A 20,346-nucleotide genomic window follows, 5' to 3' on the forward strand; every position below is an offset into this window, starting at 1 on the left:
TTAATGGTTTAAAATGTTTTATTTTGACCAACAAAGAATAAAAAAAAATCTTTATAATAAACACGGATTTGAATGGGTAGAGAAATGTATGATTGAAAATGTACGTGACAATTAACCTCGTTAACTGCTGTCAGATTGAATAGAAAACATGCTGTTGCATAGCAAGTGATGAGCAGTATCTTGTGAAGACCTTGTTAAATGGAGATCTGTTTCTAAAAATGAAAATTGCTAAGTGTGAGCTAAAAGCATGGAATGGGGGCTATAAGAGAGGAGCATGAAAGGCAGATGAACAACATTGAGTTATTAAACCTTTCAAAACTACTGTTCCTGATATGGTTAGTAAAGAAGCATTCATGAGATGCCTTGTAAGAAATATTGTTTCTGAACAAGACAGGGCCTTTTACTAGGACATATACCAAGGGGAAGGAATGGGTGTCATGAATGAAGACTGGATCTCAAACGGCCAACCTTATTTCAGAAAACCTTGTGATGTTTAATTACATTTAACTTTCAGTAATTGAAAATATAGTTAGAAAGCTGCATAAATTTGTTTTGGAAAGGAGTGACCACTTTTGTAACCTAAAAGTGAAAGTGTGACGGATCCTTCGTTGTTAGATATCTATCATTGGAATGGCTATGCTTGCGTTTCTTCTGCAATGGAAATAGTGGAATGACTAGGAGAACCAGGTTTAGTCTCGCCCTTTCATTGCTGCAGATTTGCTTAGGGACTCTTAGAGCAGTGAAGAGGTTAACTATTCTTGCCTTTCTTGGCTTTAACTCATAATCTGTCTTGGGCGGCCATAGCCTGTCATGCCAGACTGGGAGGCTCCTTGGTTGCTACCCATCTGTAAGCCAATTATATTCTTTCCTTGTTTCAGCTTGTCGTCAGAGAAATCCCGTTTATGTTCCTGGGCTTTCCTGTGGAAACCCAATATAAATGGTCAATGTACAGGATAAACAACAAAATGATCAATTGTTTGGTAAATAATATTCTTATTTAGTTCTACCACTTACTTCATGAACCACGAGGGATCTCCTTGGTACTGGCCATCATTTTTAGTGACTGCAATACTCCCAAGAGCCACAATTGTCCTCTGCACAGCAGCCAGATCTTTTCCTGTGAAGACATTGTTAATAAACAAAGTGATATGTGTGGGTATGTGTTTTGTCTTCACATACATTACTAAATTACACAATTTTGCTCGTCTGCACATACAATATATTACCAAAAGGATTGGGATGTCTGCCTTTACATACATATGAACTTTAATGGCCTTCCAGTCTTAGTCCGTAGGGTTCAATATTGAGTTGGTCCACCCTTTGCAGCTATAACAGCTTCAACTCGTCTGTGAATGAGAAGGCCTGGCTTGCAGTCTCCGCTCTAATTCACCCCAAAGGTGATCTATCGGATTGAGGTCAGGACTCTGTGCAGGCCAGTCAAGTTCCTCCGCCCTAAATTCGCTCATCCATGTCTTTATGGACCTTGCTTTGTGCACTGATGTGCAGTCATGGTGGAACAGGAATAGGCCATCCCCAAACTGTTCCCACAAAGTTGGGAGCATGAAATTGTCCAAAATGTCTTGGTATGCCGATGCCTTAAAGTGGTTGTTAAGCCACTATATTCAATTTATACCATCCTCTCTGTTTAATAATCCTGTGTGCCCCTGTGTCTGTGCATTATAAAAAAATAAGCCATTCTATACTTGATTTCAGAGCGTCGCTCGGCACTCGCGTGACCTGCCCTCTCTCTGCTCTCCCCGTCTGGCAGTTGCAGCGGGCAGGGCCAAGAAACCCATGCTGACGTCAGTCGGGAGGGGAGGAGGATAGAGGCAGATGTTACAAAATCAGGTATAGAACGGCTTATTTTTTATAAGGCACAGATACAGTGGCACACAGGATTATTAAACAGATGATGGTATGAAACTTTTAATGTAACATCAGCAGCAGGAGGGGAGGGGGCAGGCACTGACAAAGAGCTGACAGGCAGGGAGGACAGAGGAGAGACAGGAGAGCTGCAGATGACAGAAGCACGTAAACTGATCACGGTATCAGGGCTCAGCAGCGATGATAAACTGTGGTCAGTTTACAGGGGTGGAGGGCATAGCCACATATTTCAGTTGATAGAAAGGGCCAAATGACACAGCACAAGCACTGTGCTGTTATTCATGCTTTAAATGAACAGGATCAATTTGTTTTTGTTTAGAGTAACAAACACTTTAAGAGTTCCCTTCACTGGAACTAAGGGGCCAAGCCCAACCCCCGAAAAACAACCCCACACCATAATCCCCCCTCCACCAAATGATTTGGACCAGTGCACAAAGCAGGGTCCATAAAGACATGGATCTTTCAGTTGCAATGAGATCATCTTGTTCACCTAACCTGTCAGTGGTCATAAAGTTTATGGCTAAACTGTGTGTGTGTGTGTATATGTACCGTGCCTTGAAAAAGTATTCATACCCCTTGAAATTTTCCCACATTTTGTCATGTTACAACCAAAAACGTAAATGTATTTTATTGGGATTTTGTGATAGACCAAAAAGTGGCACATAATTGTGAAGTGGGAGTAAAATTATAAATGGTTTTCACATTTTTTTGAAAAATGTGGCGTGCATTTAAATTCGCCCCCCCCTGAGTCAATACTCTGTAGAATCACCTTTCGCTGCAATTACAGCTGCAAGTCTTTTTGGGTATGTCTCTACCAGCTTTGCACATCTACAGAGTGACATTTTTGCCCATTCTTCTTTGCAAAATAGCTCAAGCTCTGTCAGATTGGATAGAGAGCATCTGTGAACAGCAATTTTCAAGTCTTGCCACAGATTCTCAATTGGATTTAGGTCTGAACTTTGACTGGGTCATTCTAACACACAAATATGTTTTGATCTAAACCATTCCATTGTAGCTCTGGCTGTATGTTTAGGGTTGTCCTGCTGCTGGAAGGTGAACCTCCACCCTAGTCTCAAGCCTTTTGCAGACTCTGACCATCTTCCCATCAACTCTGACTAGCTTCCCTGTCCTGGCTGAAGAAAAGCATCTCCACAACATGATGCTGCCACCAGCATGTTTCACGATGAGGATGGTGCGTTCAGGGTTATGTGCAGTGTTACTTTTCCACCATACATAGCGGGTTTTTTTTAGTTCAATTTTGGTCTCATCTGACCTGAGCACCTTCTTCCACATGTTTGCTTTTTCCCCCACTTGGCTCCTTGCAAACTGCAAATGGGACTTCTTATGGCTTTCCTTTAACAATGGCTTTCACTCTTCCATGAAGGCCAGATTTGTGGAGTGCACAAATAGTTGTCCTGTGGACAGATTCTCCCACCTGCGCTGTGGATCTTTGGCGCTCCTTCAGAGTTATCATGGGCCTCTTGGCTGCTTCCCTGATTAATGCTCTCCTTACCCGGTCTGTCAGTTCAGGTGGACGGCCATGTCTTGGTAGGTTTGCAGTTGTGCCATACTATTTCCATTTTCAGATGATGAAATGAACAGTGCTTGGTGAGATGTTCAAAGCTTGGGATGATTTTTTTTGTAACCTAACCCTGTTTTAAACTTCTTCACAACTTTATCCCTGACCTGTCTGGTGTATTCCTTGGCCTTCATGATGCTGTTTGTTCACTAAGGTTCTCTAACAAACCTATGAGGGCTTCGCAGAATAGCTGTATTTATACTGAGAATAAATTGCACACAGGTGGACTCTGTTTACTAATTAGGTGACTTCTGAAGGCAATTGGTTCCACTAAATTGCAGTTAGGGGTATGAGAGTAAAGGGGGCTAAATACAAATGCATGCTACACTTTTCAGATATTTGTAAAAAATTTGGAAAACCATTTATTATTTACCTTCCACTCCACAATTATGTGTCACTTTGTGTTGGTCTATCACATTAAATCCCAATAAAATACATTTACGCTTTTGGTTGTAACATGATAAAATGTGGAAAATGTCAAGGGGTATGTGTAACATAAATCTAAGAGGAGGATAGTTTTGCCTTGGTGAGATGTGCTGTGAACTGTAGAAGTAGTGTGACTGTAGTTTAATTCTGTATTTATTAAAAATATAGTATTCAGAAATACACATATAATCTTTCATTAGCATTTGAAAAGGACAGAGCCAGTTTCTAGGATCGAAGTGACATCTAGATGCGAATAAAAGTCCCCATCAGAGTAAACCTAGATTGCCACCTTCCTGAGGCCTCAGAGAAAACTGCTAGTCATCTTGGCTACAAGGATCCGCAGGGGGCATTCGCAAGGCCCCAGCCGGTCTGCAAACTTTCATCAATTTCACCAGATCTAAGGAACCAATTTTATCTCTCATAAAAGCTAAAATATTAGCGGCAGAGAGATGAAAATAATCAATTTTGATCGTATACGTGATGGGTTACGTGTACATGTAACTCTGTAGCGTGTGTAGAATCCTAGAAAAACACACAAAACCTTTATATGGCACCTGATTGCGGCAGGCAGTGATTGGTACTGTTGCGATCAGACTGATGCGCTGGTATCAGAAATCTTATCCTTGACCTAGTAATCAGCGCCTTTCTGGGCCATTTCAACTCTGGTAATTTCAGAACACAAAACATCCTGTGGGCTGAGACAGGAACACCCCCCAGGGTTGATTGGCCAAGGGCTAAAGTCCAGCCCACATCCATATTTCAATCAATTGGGGAACCTGAGATTTGGACGTCATTCCTCCACAAAGCCAGTTTGAAACTGGGGAGTTCCCACATGTTCCAGTATGCTTCTACTCAAGAATAGACTTCGGTAAAGTTTATTTCTGTTTTTAACCCTTTTTACTTTCATAGCAAATTGCCAATTGTGTGTCCTTTTTGTATTTTTTTTTGGTAACTCCTTTGCATATCTCTTATGCACTGCCCACTTTCGGGATCATAAATTATAAAATTAATAAGTGACTTCTGTGTACTAAGCTAGGGCTCAGATCTCTGGAGAGATTGTTGTATTTTAGTGCCTAAGTACTCGCTCTAAGTTACGCACCAATTGGTATGCAATTGCACTGCGTGTTGGTAGATTGCATGCAGATTGTAAGCTAACAGATCTGCCAGACAGAGATGTGTGTGTGGTGGCCCAGCAGACCAGTCTGCGGACAAACTGTTGGGTGGTGGCAGGCTATCATTTGTTGTGTGTGGACAGTGGGAAGCGTGATTAACCCCTTCCCGACCAGGTTGGCACTGTTGTGCAAGCCGTCGTAGCTGTACGTCGGCTCTTTAAGAAGCTGTAGCAGGCGCGTGCCTGCCTGCAGCGTGTCCCCAGAGCCGATGCGCAGGCGCGATGACCACCTGGCATCCGCGATCGCTCGTGCCAGAGCGAGAACCTGGATCTGTGTGTGTGTAAATGCACAAATCCCGGTTCTTTCAGGGGAGAGGAGACAGATTGTGTGTTCCTAGTAAGTAGGGACACGCTGCCTGCCCGCAGCGTGTCCCCAGAGCCGATGCGCAGGCGCGATGACCACCTGGCATCCGTGATCGCTCGTGCCAGAGCAAGAACCTGGATCTGTGTGTGTGTAAATGCACAAATCCCGGTTCTTTCAGGGGAGAGGAGACAGATTGTGTGTTCCTACTAAGTAGGGACAACGATCTGTCTCCTTCTCTAGTTAGCCACCCCCCCCCCCCATTAGTTAGAAACACACATAGGGAACACAGTTAACCCCTTGATTGCCCCTAAATGTTAACCCCTTCCCTGCCAGTCACATTTATACAGTAATCAGTGGCTATTTTTAGCTCTGATCGCTGTATAAATGTCACAGGTCACAGAAAAGTGTCAAAAGTGTCCGATGTGTCCATCGCAATGTTGCAGTCCCGATAAAAATCGCAGATCACCGCCATTACTAGTAAAAAAAATTAATAATAAATGACATAAATCTATCCTCTATTTTGTAGACGCTATAACTTTTGTGCTAAACAATCTATGTACGCTTATGTATTTTTCTACATATTTTTGGGGAAAAAAATCGGCCTAAAACTGATGAAGAAATTATTTTTTGTAGACACTATAACATTTTTTTTCAAGAATGTCTTGGTACATTTTTCTATTTATCCTTCCTTAAATGATATGAAATTTGCCAGTACTGTATGCTGAAAAACAGCCCCACAACATGATGTTCCTACCTCCAAACTTCACTGTTGGGATGGGGCTTTTGGGATGATGTGCAGAGCCATTTGACCTCCAAACATGGTGTGTATTATGGCATCCAAAGAGTTCAATTTTGGTCTTATCCGACCAGACTATATTCTCCCAGTATTTCACAGGCTTGTCTAAATGTTGTGCAGCAAACTTTAAACAAGCTTCAACATGCTTTTTCTTCATCAATGGAGTCTTGTGTGGTGAGCGTGCATACAGGCCATGGCAGTTGAGTGCATTACTTATTGTTTCTTATCGTACATCACAGTACACAGTGCCATAGTAGTTATTATGTGGGTTATAGGCCACCTTCAGGTGATAGACACTGGCACGCCCTAAGACAAAAAGTGCACTCCCTATATAACCCCTCCCACTGCTGGGAGTACCTCCATTTTTTTTGCCAGTGTCTAAGGTGTTGGTCACGAGTAAAGATGTGCTGTGCTGAACTCCACTGGAGCAATCCTTGCTGGGGCTAGCCATGCAGCCGGATCCATTCAAAGTGTCTTTTAGGCCGAATTGAATGGTACCCGGGCCTCGTATCCAAAGAAACGAGGTCTTGCCCGGGACGCTTCTCTTTTTAGAATGCTGGACCCCGGGATCGAGTACTTTTTGGTAGTAAGGCCATAAAGTTTTACTGGCAGTAGTGCTAATACAGGTCCAGGGTTGTGGGTTTCCTCGAGGATCCCCGGCTCCTGAAGGTTTAACGGAACCCACTGTGAAGGGTGAAGATTGGGTCTGTTGATTTACCACAGAAAACCCTGCGGCGGGAAAGGTAAGTGGAGTTTTCTAAGAAATTTTCTTATGAATGTCTCCTTTAATTTTGTAAATGTTGTCATGCCTATGTGTCACCACTGGGGGCTGTATAGAGCACTCACCGTCTCATGCTCCTCAGAAACCTCACAATGTGCCCAGGAAACAGCAGTTTTCTCTTCCTCCGGCCGGCAGAAGACCTCCGGTAAGTCTGGGGGGGTTTTACCTTCCCACCAGATGCCCCACTGTGCTGTTTTTTCTTCCCCTCTTCCTGGGGAAGGAGCGCTTGAAAAAAATTTTGTCGCGAACGTCACGTCGCTCAGCGGCTTCCCGGCCCCCCTTCGCCATTACTGCCTCTCTCCTGCTGATCCCATGGGATCGGAGCTCGAGCGGGAAAAACTGCTTTTTGAAAAAAAAAAAGAGGAAAGGCCGTAGACGACATGGGGGGGTGAGGCTTAGCACGGTGTTGGAGTCCTCCAACGCCCAGCACGGGAAGGTATGTTTTAAAAGGCACCATTATTGCTTGCGTAAGCTGCGGAGGAACACAAGAGCAAGGGTGGCATGCAAGAGGTTTTGGTAACATAGGCATTCCTTTTGACACATTTACTACTGCATCAGGCTGAGCATTAATAGCAGCAGCAGAGCTGGACTATTGCTCCAGCAGTGGATGCATTCCTTCTGGTAGTACCTCTGCTTTGTGCATCGGGCTATGGTCAGAAGGGGGGTTAAAAACACCTCAAAAAAGGGCTCTAGAAGGACTATAGTCACACGACAGCCTAGAACCATCTGAAAAAAAATGGCATTCTCCCCTGAGAGTAATATAGCTGGTCAGAGTGAGCCATCAGGAGGGGTAAGTGTTGCAGCTGCTCTTAACACTGTAGCCCCTGTGTATATTACTAAGGAGGTTTTTTCTTCAACCATTTTAAGTTTGGAGCTAAAAATGGATGCTTTAATTGCATCCCAGAGTGGGACTAAGCATAGCAGGTCCCCGTCCATTGCTCAGGACCCTCATACTGAGAAACAAGGGGCAAGAGATGACAAATTTCTCTCAAAGGACCAGGAAAGAGGCTGATGTCTCCTCTTCCAAATAACCTAATATGGGATCAGGTTCGCAAGAAAGGTTGTCGGTACAATCCCTCATTGAATTGGTCCGTTCCACATTTTTACTGCCAGTAACGCAGTCGATGAGCCCACCTCTGGTTTGAGTTCGTTAAAGCCTCCAAAATCTTCTGTTCATGCTTATCTGATCCATTCATGGCTAAAAAAGCTTATGTATTCTGAGTGGCAGCACCCAGATAAACAGTTTTTCCCTCCGAAAAAGTTTTCAATACTTTATCCTATGGAGGAAGAGTTTTATAAGAAATGGGGAATTCCACCAATTGACGCTGCTATATCCTCTGTAAACAAAAACCTGACTTGTCCAGTAGACAATGCTCATATGCTAAAGTATCCAACAGATTAGAAGTTGGAATTCCTTTTAAAAAAACTATATTTCGCTCACAGGTTCAGTTGTTCAGCCTGCGCTGGCAGCGATCGGAGTATCTCAGTCCTTAAAGGACCAGTTTATAGAGGTACTCAAGGTTATTCCTGATCAGCAGGCCCAGGATTTGGCCGAGTTATCAGAAGCGTTGTGTTTTACAGTAGATGTTATGAAAGATTCTATTCTCCAGGCCTCACAGCTCATACTAGGGCTGGTACATAGGTGTAGAATCTTATGGTTGAAAAATTGGTCAGCCGAAGCACCATGCAAAAAGCTCCTGGCCAGTTTCCCATTTCATGGTGAACGGTTATTTGGAGAAGATCTGGATAAGTATATCCATAGAATTTCTAATGGGGAAAGTTCCCTTTTACCAGTTGAGAAGAAGCTTAGGCATTTTTCTTTTAAACGTGCTTCTTCCCCAGTGCCAGGGGCATCAGCCTCCAGGCAGTCACGACGGCCTCCACCGTCAGGTTCAAGAGGTAAATCTCAGGGTCAGTCCCAGGGCCAAAAGAGGACCTGGGGAAGGAAATCCACAAAACAAAATACTAAAGATTCCTTATGAAGGGGTGCCCCCGCTCGCTTGAGTGGGGGGGAAGGCTTCTACAGTTTTCAAAGGTCTAGCAGGAACATTGTCAATGGTCAGATGGGTCGGCTTCCTCAATTTCTCTAGGTTACAAACTAGAGTTCCGAGAGTTCCCGTCTCCTCATTTTCTCAGGTCAAGCGTTCCCAGATATCCAGTGAAAAAGAAGTCTCTCTTTCTAGCTTTGGATCATCTCTTGTCTCAAAGAGTGATATTGGTGGTCCCCTTGGTAGATTAGGGTTTTATTCAAACCTTTTCATGGTTCCAAAACCAAACGGGGATGTCAGACCCATTTTAGATCTCAAAGATCTAAAACAGTTTTTGAATATCAGTTCTTTTCTCATGGAGTCAATCAGATCAGTATTTTAAATCCTACAAGGGGAAAATTTCTGGCGTCAATCGACATCAAAGATGCTTATCTCAGTTTGCCGCTTTTCCCCGCTTACCAGAAATTTCTACGCTTCGAGGTAGAAAATCTTCATTTTCAGTTTGTAGCTCTGCCGTTCGGTCTAGCTACTGCACCTCAAGTGTTTACAAAGGTCATGGCTCCTCCTTTAGCCAGGCTAAGAGCTCAACGTATAACGATACTAGCCTACCTAGACAATCTACTCTTGCTAGACCACTTAAACCAATGTTTGGTCACCGCAGTCAGCTACCTGGAATACCTAGGTTGGATTCTCAACCTAGAGAAATCCTCCTTAAAACCAAGTACTTGGGGCTGATCATAGATACAGTTCAGAAGAAGGTGTTTTTGCCCCAGGAAAGGATCACTTCCATAAAGAAACTGATTCATTGGGTCAAAACAAAGAAGAATCCTTCTAACCGACTTTACATGAATTTATTGGGAAAGATAGTGGCTTCTTTCGAGGCCGTTCCTTATGCGCAGTTTCATTCAAGACTGCTGCAAAACAGTATCCTGTCAACTTGGAACAAGAAGGTCCAAGCTCTGGACTTCCCAATTCGTTTATCCCCAAGGGCGTCAGAGCCTCAATTGGTGGTCGATATCCAAGAATCTTCAAAAAGGAAAATCCTTTCTACCAGTTACCTGGAAGGTGGTAACAATAGATGCCAGCCTTCTGGGCTAGGGAGCAGTCCTGGAAGAAGCATCTGTCCAAGGGAAATGGCCCAAATCAGAGATGACCTTGCCCATCAATACTCTACGCTCAGACTATGGAATTGTCCTGTCAGGATCCAATCCGACAATGCCACAGCAGTGGCCTATATCAATCACCAAAGGGGCACAAGAAGTTGTGCGGCCCAGAGAGAGGTTAATCATATTCTATCTTGGGCAGAAAACAACATTCCTTGCCTATCAGCAATTTTCATTCCAGGGATAAAGAATTGGCAGGCGGACTACTTGAGTCGCCAACAATTGTTCCCGGGAGAATGGTCCCTTCACCCCAACATCTTCCTGTCAATATGTCAAAGATGGGGCATTCCGGACGTGGATCTGTTTGCATCCAGGTTCAACAACAAGATCGACAACTTTGTGTCAAGGACAAGGGATCCGATGGCATACGGAACAAATGCCTTGGTTTTTCCATGGGATCAGTATTCACTGATCTATGCGTTCCCTCCTGTTCTGCTGCTTCCACGCCTTCTTCACAGGATCAAGCAAGAAGGGAAGAAAGTGATTCTTGTGGCCCAGAAGATCTTGATTTGCTGAGATTGTAAAGATGGCGGTAGGGGACCCTTGGACCCTACCACTGTGGCCAGACCTTCTCTCGCAAGGTCCGGTATTCCATCCTACCTTACAAACGCTAAATTTAACGGTTTGCCTATTGAGACCCACATTCTGAAAAACCGTGGGCTGTCAGCTTCAGTAGTTTCTACTTTGGTTAATGCTAGGAAGCTGGCCTCCAGAGTCATATACTATACAGTCTGGAAGGCATAGGTCTCCTGGTTTGAATCCAGGGGTTGGCACCCCAGGAAATGTGTCATAGGTAGGATCCTTGAATTCCTACAGATGTGATTAGAAATGAAGCTGGCCTTGAATATTATCAAAGGCCAGGTGTCGGCCTTATCGGTGTTGTTTCAACGACCACTTGCTTCACACTCTCTGGTTCGTAACTTTATTCAGGGGGTGATGCAGATTAATCCTCCAATTAGGTCACCCCTGAACCTTTGGGACTTAAATCTTGTCCTGTCGGCATTACAAAAACAGCCTTTTGAGCCAATACGAGATATTCCCTTGGCCCTCTTAACGAGGAAAATAATTTTCTTGGTTGCCATATCTTCTGCAAGAAGAGTATCAGAGTTGGCTGCTCTTTCTTGTAAAGAGCCATATTTGATTATTCATAAGGATATGGTTGTATTGCGACCTCATACTAAATTCCTGTCAGGTTTTCATTTAAACCATGATATTGTTCTGTCTTAATTTTATCCAGAACCTCGTTCTGTGGAAGAAAGGTCACTACATTCTCTTGATGTGGTTAGAGCGGTCAAGGTCTATTTGAAAGTAACCGCTCAGAGTCGTAAAACAGATGTTTTGTTTGTGTTGCCAGACGGTCCTAAAAGAGGAACGGGCAGCGTCAAAATGTACTATTCCTAAATGGATTCGTCAAGTGATTGTTCAAGCTTATGATTTAAAGAGGGAAATTCTTCCTTTTCATATGAAAGCGCACTCCACCAGGGCTGTTAGTGCTTCTTGGGCAGTGCATCACCAAGTCTCCATGGCTCAGATCTGCAAGGCTGCAACTTGGTCTTCAGTCCATACATTTACCAGATTCTATCAAGTAGATGTAAAAGGTCATGAGGATATCGCCTTTGGGCGCAGTGTACTGCAGGCTGCCGTATAAGTCCTCTAGTCCCTTGGTGCCCTACTTTTGTTGTGTCTCCCTCCCTTCAGTTGGCATTGCGATGGGACATCCCACATAGTAACTACTATGGCTCTGTGTCTCGTGATGTACGATAAGAAAATAGGATTTTTATAACAACTTACCTGTAAAATCCTTTTCTTTGAAGTACATCACAGGACACAGAGGTCCCTCCCTTCTTGGTATACTTGTGTATTGCTTTGCTACAAAACTGAGGTACTCCCAGCAGTGGGAGGGGTTATATAGGGAGTGCACTTTTTGTCTTAGGGCGTGCCAGTGTCCATCACCTGAAGGTGACCTATAACCCACATAGTAACTACTATGGCTCTGTGTCCCGTGATGTACTTCAAAGAAAAGGATTTTACAGGTAAGCTGCTATAAAAAATCCTATTTTTCTTTGAAACAATTGTACCTGCTAATTCCAGGTCTCTCTGAAGCTCTCCAAAAGTGAGCCTTGGCTCTTGGACAACTTTTCTGATAAGAGAAATCTTCTGTCAGAAGATGTGGCATCCCAGTCTTAGTCCATAGGGTTTCATATTGACTTGGCTCGCCCTTTGCAGCTATAACAGCTTCAACTCTTCTGGGAAGGCTGTCCACAAGGTTTAGGAGTGTGTGTATGGTTTGACCATTCTTACAGAAGCGCATTTGTGTGGTCAGGCACTGATATACTATTAAAACGTATGCTAGAACGCTATGTAAAGTGCTGTATAGAAATACAGCACTTTGCATAGCGTTCTAACATACGTTTTAATAGTTAAATACATTTTATAATTGATAAAGCCAATACGGTATGCAATGTTGATTTTTTTTTTTTTTGGGAGGGAAAAGATATATTGTTCCACATAGCTACAATGAAGCATTATACTAACTGGCTCTACAATTTATTTTCTGGAAACAAAATGGCCAGTGTACCTCGGTGTACAACTGGGGAAAGCGTGTAGGTTGTGTTGCCAATTAATCCTGTGGGTGGTGCTCACTTTGGCAGGCGATTGCATCAGTGAGTTCGCTGTTGGAGTGCTTTACAAGTACAGAGCTGTGGTCCCTGAAGACCCTGCAGGGTAAACCTATCTAAGAGAAGGTAAAGATGAAACTGGTTTCCGGCTCTGCTACATGTGTTGTATGTGCCCCTATTGAGGGGGAGGTCCTCTTGTGCTATCCAAGCTGTTACAAGATATGTGTGTGCCACTTTCTTCAGTCAGAGTGGGAACCTACTTCTTCTATTGTCTGGTCCCAGGCGTGGCCACCTACCTATTTCACAGGCACGGCCCACCCATCTGTGCTACTGCACAAATGCGGGTGGGAGAAAGCACTGGACATGCGTGGGTGCCATATTGGAAACAGCCCTTGTCACAGGATGTGTAAAGAAGAGCTCCTACAGCACAGCACAGTAATCCTGAAGCCTCCAGGTGGTGGGACACTGTGAGGCTACCTCTCCCCCATTTTTGGTGCTATTGCTTAGGATTGTGAGTATTGCACCCACTTGTGAGCCCTGCTGGCATGGCAGATCTGGCACTAAGGGGATCAGAATCAGGTCTGGGTATCCATCCCCAACAGAGTTGCCTTGTAACTTTCCCCTATCACCCTTTCTTGGGACGGAAATCAAGAAGGGAGGATCCAAACAAGTAGACTTTTCTGAGGTGGACAAATCCTTTGTAGAGGATGCCCAGACCTCTAATGTGTCTCCACCCCAATGGTCGACAGTGAGCCTTGTCCCATTATAACTTGAAAGTGTCACTATGGAAAGCTTTGGGCCGTAAGGTTGACAGCACACAGGCCAACTACATCCTTTCCTTTACATTCTTATACTGAAAGGATCTGTACAAGGACTAGGCCATCATCTGTACAAGGTAATTACAACAGTTTTCACAAAATGTGTCAATGAGTCGGTTTAAGGACCATGTAGACAAAAAAAAAATGGAGCTTTTTATGGCATTCCCTTCAATGACCAGTGCAGATATGCAACCCACCGATGCACCTTTGGGGGTCTGTCAGGCAAAGCGTATAGTGAAAGAACCTGGAGAATTAGATCTAGTTCATCGGCCTGTCAGCACTTGGAGCTCTTCTCAGAAGTACTATGTGGATAGGTTTGGAGATCCTCTCTGGCAACTCACTCACCTAGAGCTTATGTCAGTGCACATAAATTTATTACTGTGGCTAAGATTCTGGTCAGCAAAACTTTCCTGCAAGAAGCTGTTGGAATGTATGCCTTTTGAAAGTTCAATCCTTTTTGACCATGCTCTGGATACCTGTATCAAACAATCACCAGAGGAAAGAGCACCATCTCACTTCTAATGAAATTAGGAAGGGTTTCTTTCTCAGGATTGAAAAAGAACTCTCTTTCAGAAGAGACCCATGCCTGCCAAGATTCTAACCGGCCTTCTTCTCAATAAAAGGACACCCCCACTTTTGCAAGAGGGAGGATGCTTGGCAGCCTTCACAGCCATATGGACCTGAGACATCTTGCATGTTTGTGTTCAAAACATTGTATTCATAGGCCATAAGCTGGAGTTTCACATCTTGCCTTCTCCACATGTCATGCTGTCGTGCCTACTGCACATGACTAAAAAGAATCTGTTTGCTGCTCTAGAACAGTTGCACTCTCAAGGGGTCATTGCCAATATTTTAGAACTAAAAAGGTTTTATGGTTACTATTCGAACCCGTTAATTGTGCCAAAGCCAAATGGCAATGTGTGACCCACTTTGGACCTGAAGCGCCTGAATAGGTTCTTGCATATTCACACACTCCATATGGAATCTGTATGGTCAGTGGTTGTTTCCCTCCATCTGGGGGAATTTCCTGACCTTGGTGCACATCAATGATGCCTACCCTCCACATCCTTATTTTTCCGCTTTATCAGGGCTAACTGCATTTTCCAGTAGGAGAGCAACATATTCAGTTTGTGGCTATGTGTTTGGCCTAGAGTGGAATGTGCAACAGATGGTGTAAGTCCTGTAGGACTAAGGCCTATATCTCAAGAAGTCATTCAGGAGCCACCGCAGCACCTAGAATATCTGAGCCTCATCCTGGACATGGCCCCAAGAAAAGCTTCAGACCCATTGGCCCAAGGAACAGGAGTTTCACCAACTTTGACAGGTAAAAGTGGCTTATGCATTCCCCTCTTAAAACTCCTGTATGTCTGCTTCCAAGGATAAGAAGAAAGAAGGCTTTGCAGTGATTCTCATTGCCCTGAATTGCACCAGCAGGGTGTGGTACTCCGACATAGTCAAACTCTCCATGGGCCATATCGAACAGTACAAACTTCTCAAGGTCACCTGTTCCATCCCACTTTCATGGTTGTGTGGTTTGGCAACTTGGCTGTTTGCAGCCCAAATCCTGAGGGTGTTGCAGACTGATTCCTGCTTTGTTGAAGCTCTCTTCTTATAGGGTTTACCACTGCACATGGAAAGTTTCATCCCAGGAAATACTCTAGGACACTGATTTTATCCTTCTTAAGTCTGGACAATTTCTTAACCCCGAGGACCTCAATATGTCAGAGGCTACCATTCAAACTTTTTCAGGATACTTCTCTCCTTCTAGCACCAAGGTTGCCTTGCCTGTGGCTATCACTCGATTAGGAGGGTGTCCGAGTTTTTGAGTCACATGTCCTTTAAAAAAAAAGTGCACGGTAAAATCCTGCGTTTTTGGAGCAGATCAGTGTGAAAGTGCCCTAAGTGTTTCTGAACCATATCAATTTTGAGTCATTGTGGCTCATTTGGGGCTAAGTCAATACTATCCGCATTGAGGACTTGAGCAACCCCATTCTCCTTTGTATAGACGAAGCTGGAGAAGTTATTTAATAAATGTGCCTTCTCTTTGTCCCCAGAAGGTCTGTTTCTGTTGCTTGATGGCTCCCTGAAGGGACAGGCTGCCTCTATATCCAAAATTGCTATATGGATTGAACAGATCATCACTTGAGCATAAGATCTAAAAAGGTGGGGTTCCTCCCTTTCCTGTGAACAATGGCGACCCTAGGGAGGGGGGCAGAGGGGGCCCTGACCCCCCCCCCCAACATTATGCTGTGCCCCACCATGTGCCCCCCCCCCCAAAAAAAAAAAATTTTTTTTTTTTTTTTACAAAAAATCAATGTCTAAGAGGGAGAGAGTCCCCAGTCAGCTCCTGCGGGTGATTCCTCCCCCCTCCCCTGCTCGCTGACACTGCATAATGCGAGCATTCACACAACCACGGCCGCCTGATCTGCTCCTTCACCTGCATCCTCATTGGCAGGGAGAAGAGCGAGTTGCAGGAAGGACTCCACCAGGACTTTCAGTTACTGAAAAAACAGACTGATTTCTCCCGTCCTTAGGACAGGAGGACCAGCCTGTAAATTCCAAGAGATGCCAGACCAGAGCTGTCAATAGCAGGGGCAGGACAGCAAGAGGAGGCTGGGGAACCCCACAGTGGCAGAACACCAGGGCCCGGAGGCAAGACAACCTTTGCAACCCTGATAGTTCTCCAACTGCTTTGGATCCTTATATTTTCTTGATATGCTGGTGACATATATCTCTTGTTTTCTGCCACCCTGGGGGACCCCAATACAGTAGGAAGGGAGCTCACTGCAGAACATGTGAAAGGGCCCGTTGTGGGGTCGTAGTAAAGGGCCCCAGGATATATATATATATATATATATATATATATATATATATATATATATATATATATATATATATATACATTTTATAGTTGCCCCCCTACTTTTGTCCCTGTCCCCCCATGTGCCCCCCCTAAATTTGAAAGCTGGAGACGCCACTGCCTGTGAAGGGCCACTTCACCAGACAAGTGTGTAAGATGGTCACCTGGTCTTCTGCTCATACATTCCCAAAGTTTTATCAGCTGGGTGTTCAGTCCTTGGCAGATGCCAGTCTTGGCTGGAAAGTCCCAAAGGTAGCCTTATATTGGTCTTCCAAGTTATTCCTTTACTTGTTTTGTGAGGAGGATTGTTCCTCTTTTCCTTAGCTGTTGTTTGCTGTTGCCTGTCCCTCATGGGATTTTCTTTTGGATGTCACACTAGTCTAATAATTAACAGTTTAGGCTCATATGTCACTACAATGATTTCTGCTAGAGATAGATTTGTCCAAATTAAGTTTCTCCACAGGGTGTATTACACCCCTCACCACCTGATGGCTATTTACTCATCTGTTTCCTTGGAATGCCCAAAGTGCCAAACCTCTTTCTTTCACATGGTGTGGTCTTGTGCATCCCTACAGTAGTTTTGGATACAGGTAGTGTCTGATGTTAACTCGGTCTGTGATTTGACTCTCGGATTGGACCCAAAAATTCTGTTACTAAACGTTTTTGAGGATTCCCATCTAATAGATATGTTAAATAGTTAATTTGTTATACTTTTTTTACGCAAGAAGAGAAATACTCCTTTGCTGGAAGTCCTCTCAGCCTCCTTTGGTCGTTTCCTGGCGGTCAGCTGTGAACCAGGTATTGCCTTTGTACAAGCTTACCTACTTAAACCGGAAGTGCCCGAGGAAGTTTGATAAAGTTTGATCTGCTTGGATAGACTCTTAGGGTAATGGGGCGGTTTGAGATGCCAACCTGTCACTATTCTCAATATTGTGAATTACTTCCCCATCAAGAGTTGGTATCTTCATCTGCCGACTCCTACACTGGTATTCATATGTGCCCTCTTCGTGGCCGCTTTTGCCACTCTGCCCTCTTCGTTTGTCTCCTTCGCCCTTCCCTTCTCCTCCCCCCTCCCTCTTTCCTATCCCCATCCTTCTTTCTGTACCCTATAATTCCCCCCCTCCCCCGTATTGATTGGGGAGCATTTCTAAAGCCCCCCCCCCCCACAGCAATAAGCTACACAATCTGAAGGCCAGCTCTGGAACCTTTATTTCTCATGGCTGTTTCCATTTTTTACGTTTTCTTTTTACAATTATGTACCAATGACGTGTTTGCATTGCTATGTACTTGCCTATTCTTTTCTTTTCTTTAATCACCAACAGCTATAGTACATAATTTACCCACTTTTTCTAAAACAAATAGTGGACTTGTGATCTGTTTTCAATTAACACTGGCAACGAGCCATATTTTTCAGGCCATGATGGTAAAATACTAAACAGGTGGCAGCCCTACTTGTGTATATACAGACCCTTGAAATTTTCCACATTTTGTCATGTTACAACCAAAAATGTAAATGTATTTTATTGGGTTTGTATGTGATAGACCAACACAAAGTGGCACATAATTGTGAAGTGAGAGGAAAATGATAAATGGGTATGTCTCTACCAGCTTTGCACATCTAGAAAGTGAAATGTTTGCCCATTCTTCCTTGCAAAATAGCTAAAGCTTTGTCAGATTGGATGGAGAGCATATGTGAACAGCAATTTTCAAGTCTTGCCAAAGATTCTCAATTGAATTTAGGTCTGGACTTTGGGCCATTCTAACACATGAATATGCTTTGATCTAAACCATTCCATTGTAGCTCTGGCTGTATGTTTAGGGTCATTGTCCTGCTGGAAGGGGAACCTCCACCCCAGTCTCAAGTCTTTTGCAGACTCGAACAGGTTTTCTTCTAAGGTTGCCCTGTATTTGGCTCCATCCATCTTCCCATCAACTCTGACCAGCTTCCCTGTCCCTGCTGAAGAAATCATCCCCACAACATGATGCTGCCACCACCATGTTTTACGGTGGGGATAGTGTGTTCAGGATGATGTGTAGTGTTAGTTTTCCACCAGACATAGCTTTTGCTTTTAGGCCAAAAAGTTAAATTTTGGTCTCCTCTGACCAGAGCACCTTCTTCCACATGTTTGCCGTTTCCCCCACATGGCTTCTCGCAAACTGCAAACAGGACTTTCTTTCTTTCAACAATGGCTTTCTTCTTGCCACTCTTCCATAAAGGCCAGATTTGTGGAGTGCATGCCTAATAGTTGTCCTGAGGACAGATTATCCCACCTGAGCTGTGGATCTTTGCAGCTCCTCCAGAGTTACCATGGGCCTCTTGGCTGCTTCTTTGATTAATGCTCTCCTTGCCTGGCCTGTCCGTTTAGGTGGATGTCTTTGTAGGTTTGCAGTTGTGCCATACTCTTTCCATTTTTGGATGATGGTTTGAACAGTGCTCTGTGAGATGTTCAAAGCTTGGGATATTTTTTTCTTAAGGATGTCAAGGACAAGATTGTAGACCTGCAAAAGGCCGGAATGGACTACAAGAGCATCGCCAAGCAGCTTTGGTGGGAGGGTGACAACAGTTGGTGCAATTATTCGCAAATGGAAGAAACACGAAATAACTGTCAATCTCCCCCAGTCTGGGGCTCCATGCAAGATCTCACCTCGTGGAGTTTCAATGATTATGAGACTGGTGAGGAATCAGCCCAGAACTACAAAGGAGAATCGTGTCAATGATCTCAAGGCAGCTGGGACCATAGTTACCCAGAAAACAATTGGTAGCACACTACGCCGTGAAGGACTGAAATCCTGCAGTGCCCGCAAGGTCCTCCTGCTCAAGAAAGCACATATACAGGTCCATCTGAAGTTTGCTGTTGAACATATGAATAATTCAGGGGAGAACTGGGTGAAAAAGTTGTGGTCAGATGAGACCAAAATCAAACTCTTTGGCATCAACTCAACTCACCGTGTTTGGAGGAGGAGGAATGCTGTCTATGACCCCAAGAACATCATCCCCACCATCAAACATTATGCTTTGGGGGTGGTTTTCTGCTAAGGGGAAAGGACATCTTCACCGCATCAAAGGGACGATGGACGGGGCCATGTATCGTCAAATCTTGGGTGAGAACCTCTTTCCCTCAGCTAGGACAATGACAAAGACCCGAAACACACGCCCAAGGCAACAGAGGAGTGGTTCAAAAAGAAGCGCATTAAGGTCCTGGAGTGGCCTAGTCAGTCTCCAGACCTTATTCCCATAGAAAATATGTGGCGGGAGCTGAAGGTTCGAGTTTCCAAATGTCAGCCTCGAAATCTTAAGGACTGAGAGAGGATCTGCAAAGAGGAGTGGGACAAAATCCCTCCTGAGATGTGTGTACACCTGGTGGCCAACTACAAGAAATGTCTGACCTCTGTGATTGCCAACAAGGGTTTTGCCATCAAGTACCAAGTCAAGTTTTGCGAAAGGTTCAAATACTTTTTTGACTTATTAAAATGCAAATTAATTTATAACTTTTTTGAAATGCGTTTTTCTGGATTTTTTGATGTTATTCTGTCTCTTACTGTTAAAATAAACCTACTATTAAAATTAGACTGATAATTTCTTTGTCAGTGGGCAAACGTACAAAATCAGCAGGGGCTCAAATACTTTTTCCCCTCACTGTATACCTCATTACATCAGCTTAGGATATGTTTGCATTATCTGCAAACAAGAATATCTGGTCTGTTGTTATGAGTGTGACTTAGTATCGGCAAGTCTTACCTTCATACAAGTCTACAGTTTGAAAGATATCGGTTTTCACCACTCCGTAATCCTCGGACGCCTTTAGGAACTGTGCCACCTGTTCCATTTGCTTGAAGGCCATGCTGGGAGGGGGTTCAGGGATCTTAACAGGCTGTGAGCCCCTGGGGTATAGGCTATTTATCAGTTTTGAAAGAACCTATGAAAAGGGTAAAGGATAGTCTTTAGACTACTTGAATT

General features: G+C 44.0%; 1 protein-coding gene across 1 annotated transcript in view; it reads right to left on the minus strand.

Annotated features, from left to right (window-relative positions):
* Positions 1 to 20,346, minus strand: part of TAGLN (transgelin) — a 41,106-nt gene continuing 20,760 nt past the window's right edge. Inside the window, exons 3-5 of the mRNA XM_073602372.1 lie at positions 20,128 to 20,305; positions 1,015 to 1,117; positions 1 to 918 (exon numbers count right to left, since the gene is read on the minus strand). Coding sequence (XP_073458473.1) covers positions 774 to 918; positions 1,015 to 1,117; positions 20,128 to 20,305 — 426 coding nt within the window. The 3' untranslated portion in view covers positions 1 to 773. The remainder of the gene's footprint in view (positions 919 to 1,014; positions 1,118 to 20,127; positions 20,306 to 20,346) is intronic.

Source organism: Aquarana catesbeiana, linkage group LG10 (genome assembly GCF_042186555.1).
Source record: "Aquarana catesbeiana isolate 2022-GZ linkage group LG10, ASM4218655v1, whole genome shotgun sequence".
NCBI lineage: Eukaryota > Metazoa > Chordata > Amphibia > Anura > Ranidae > Aquarana > Aquarana catesbeiana.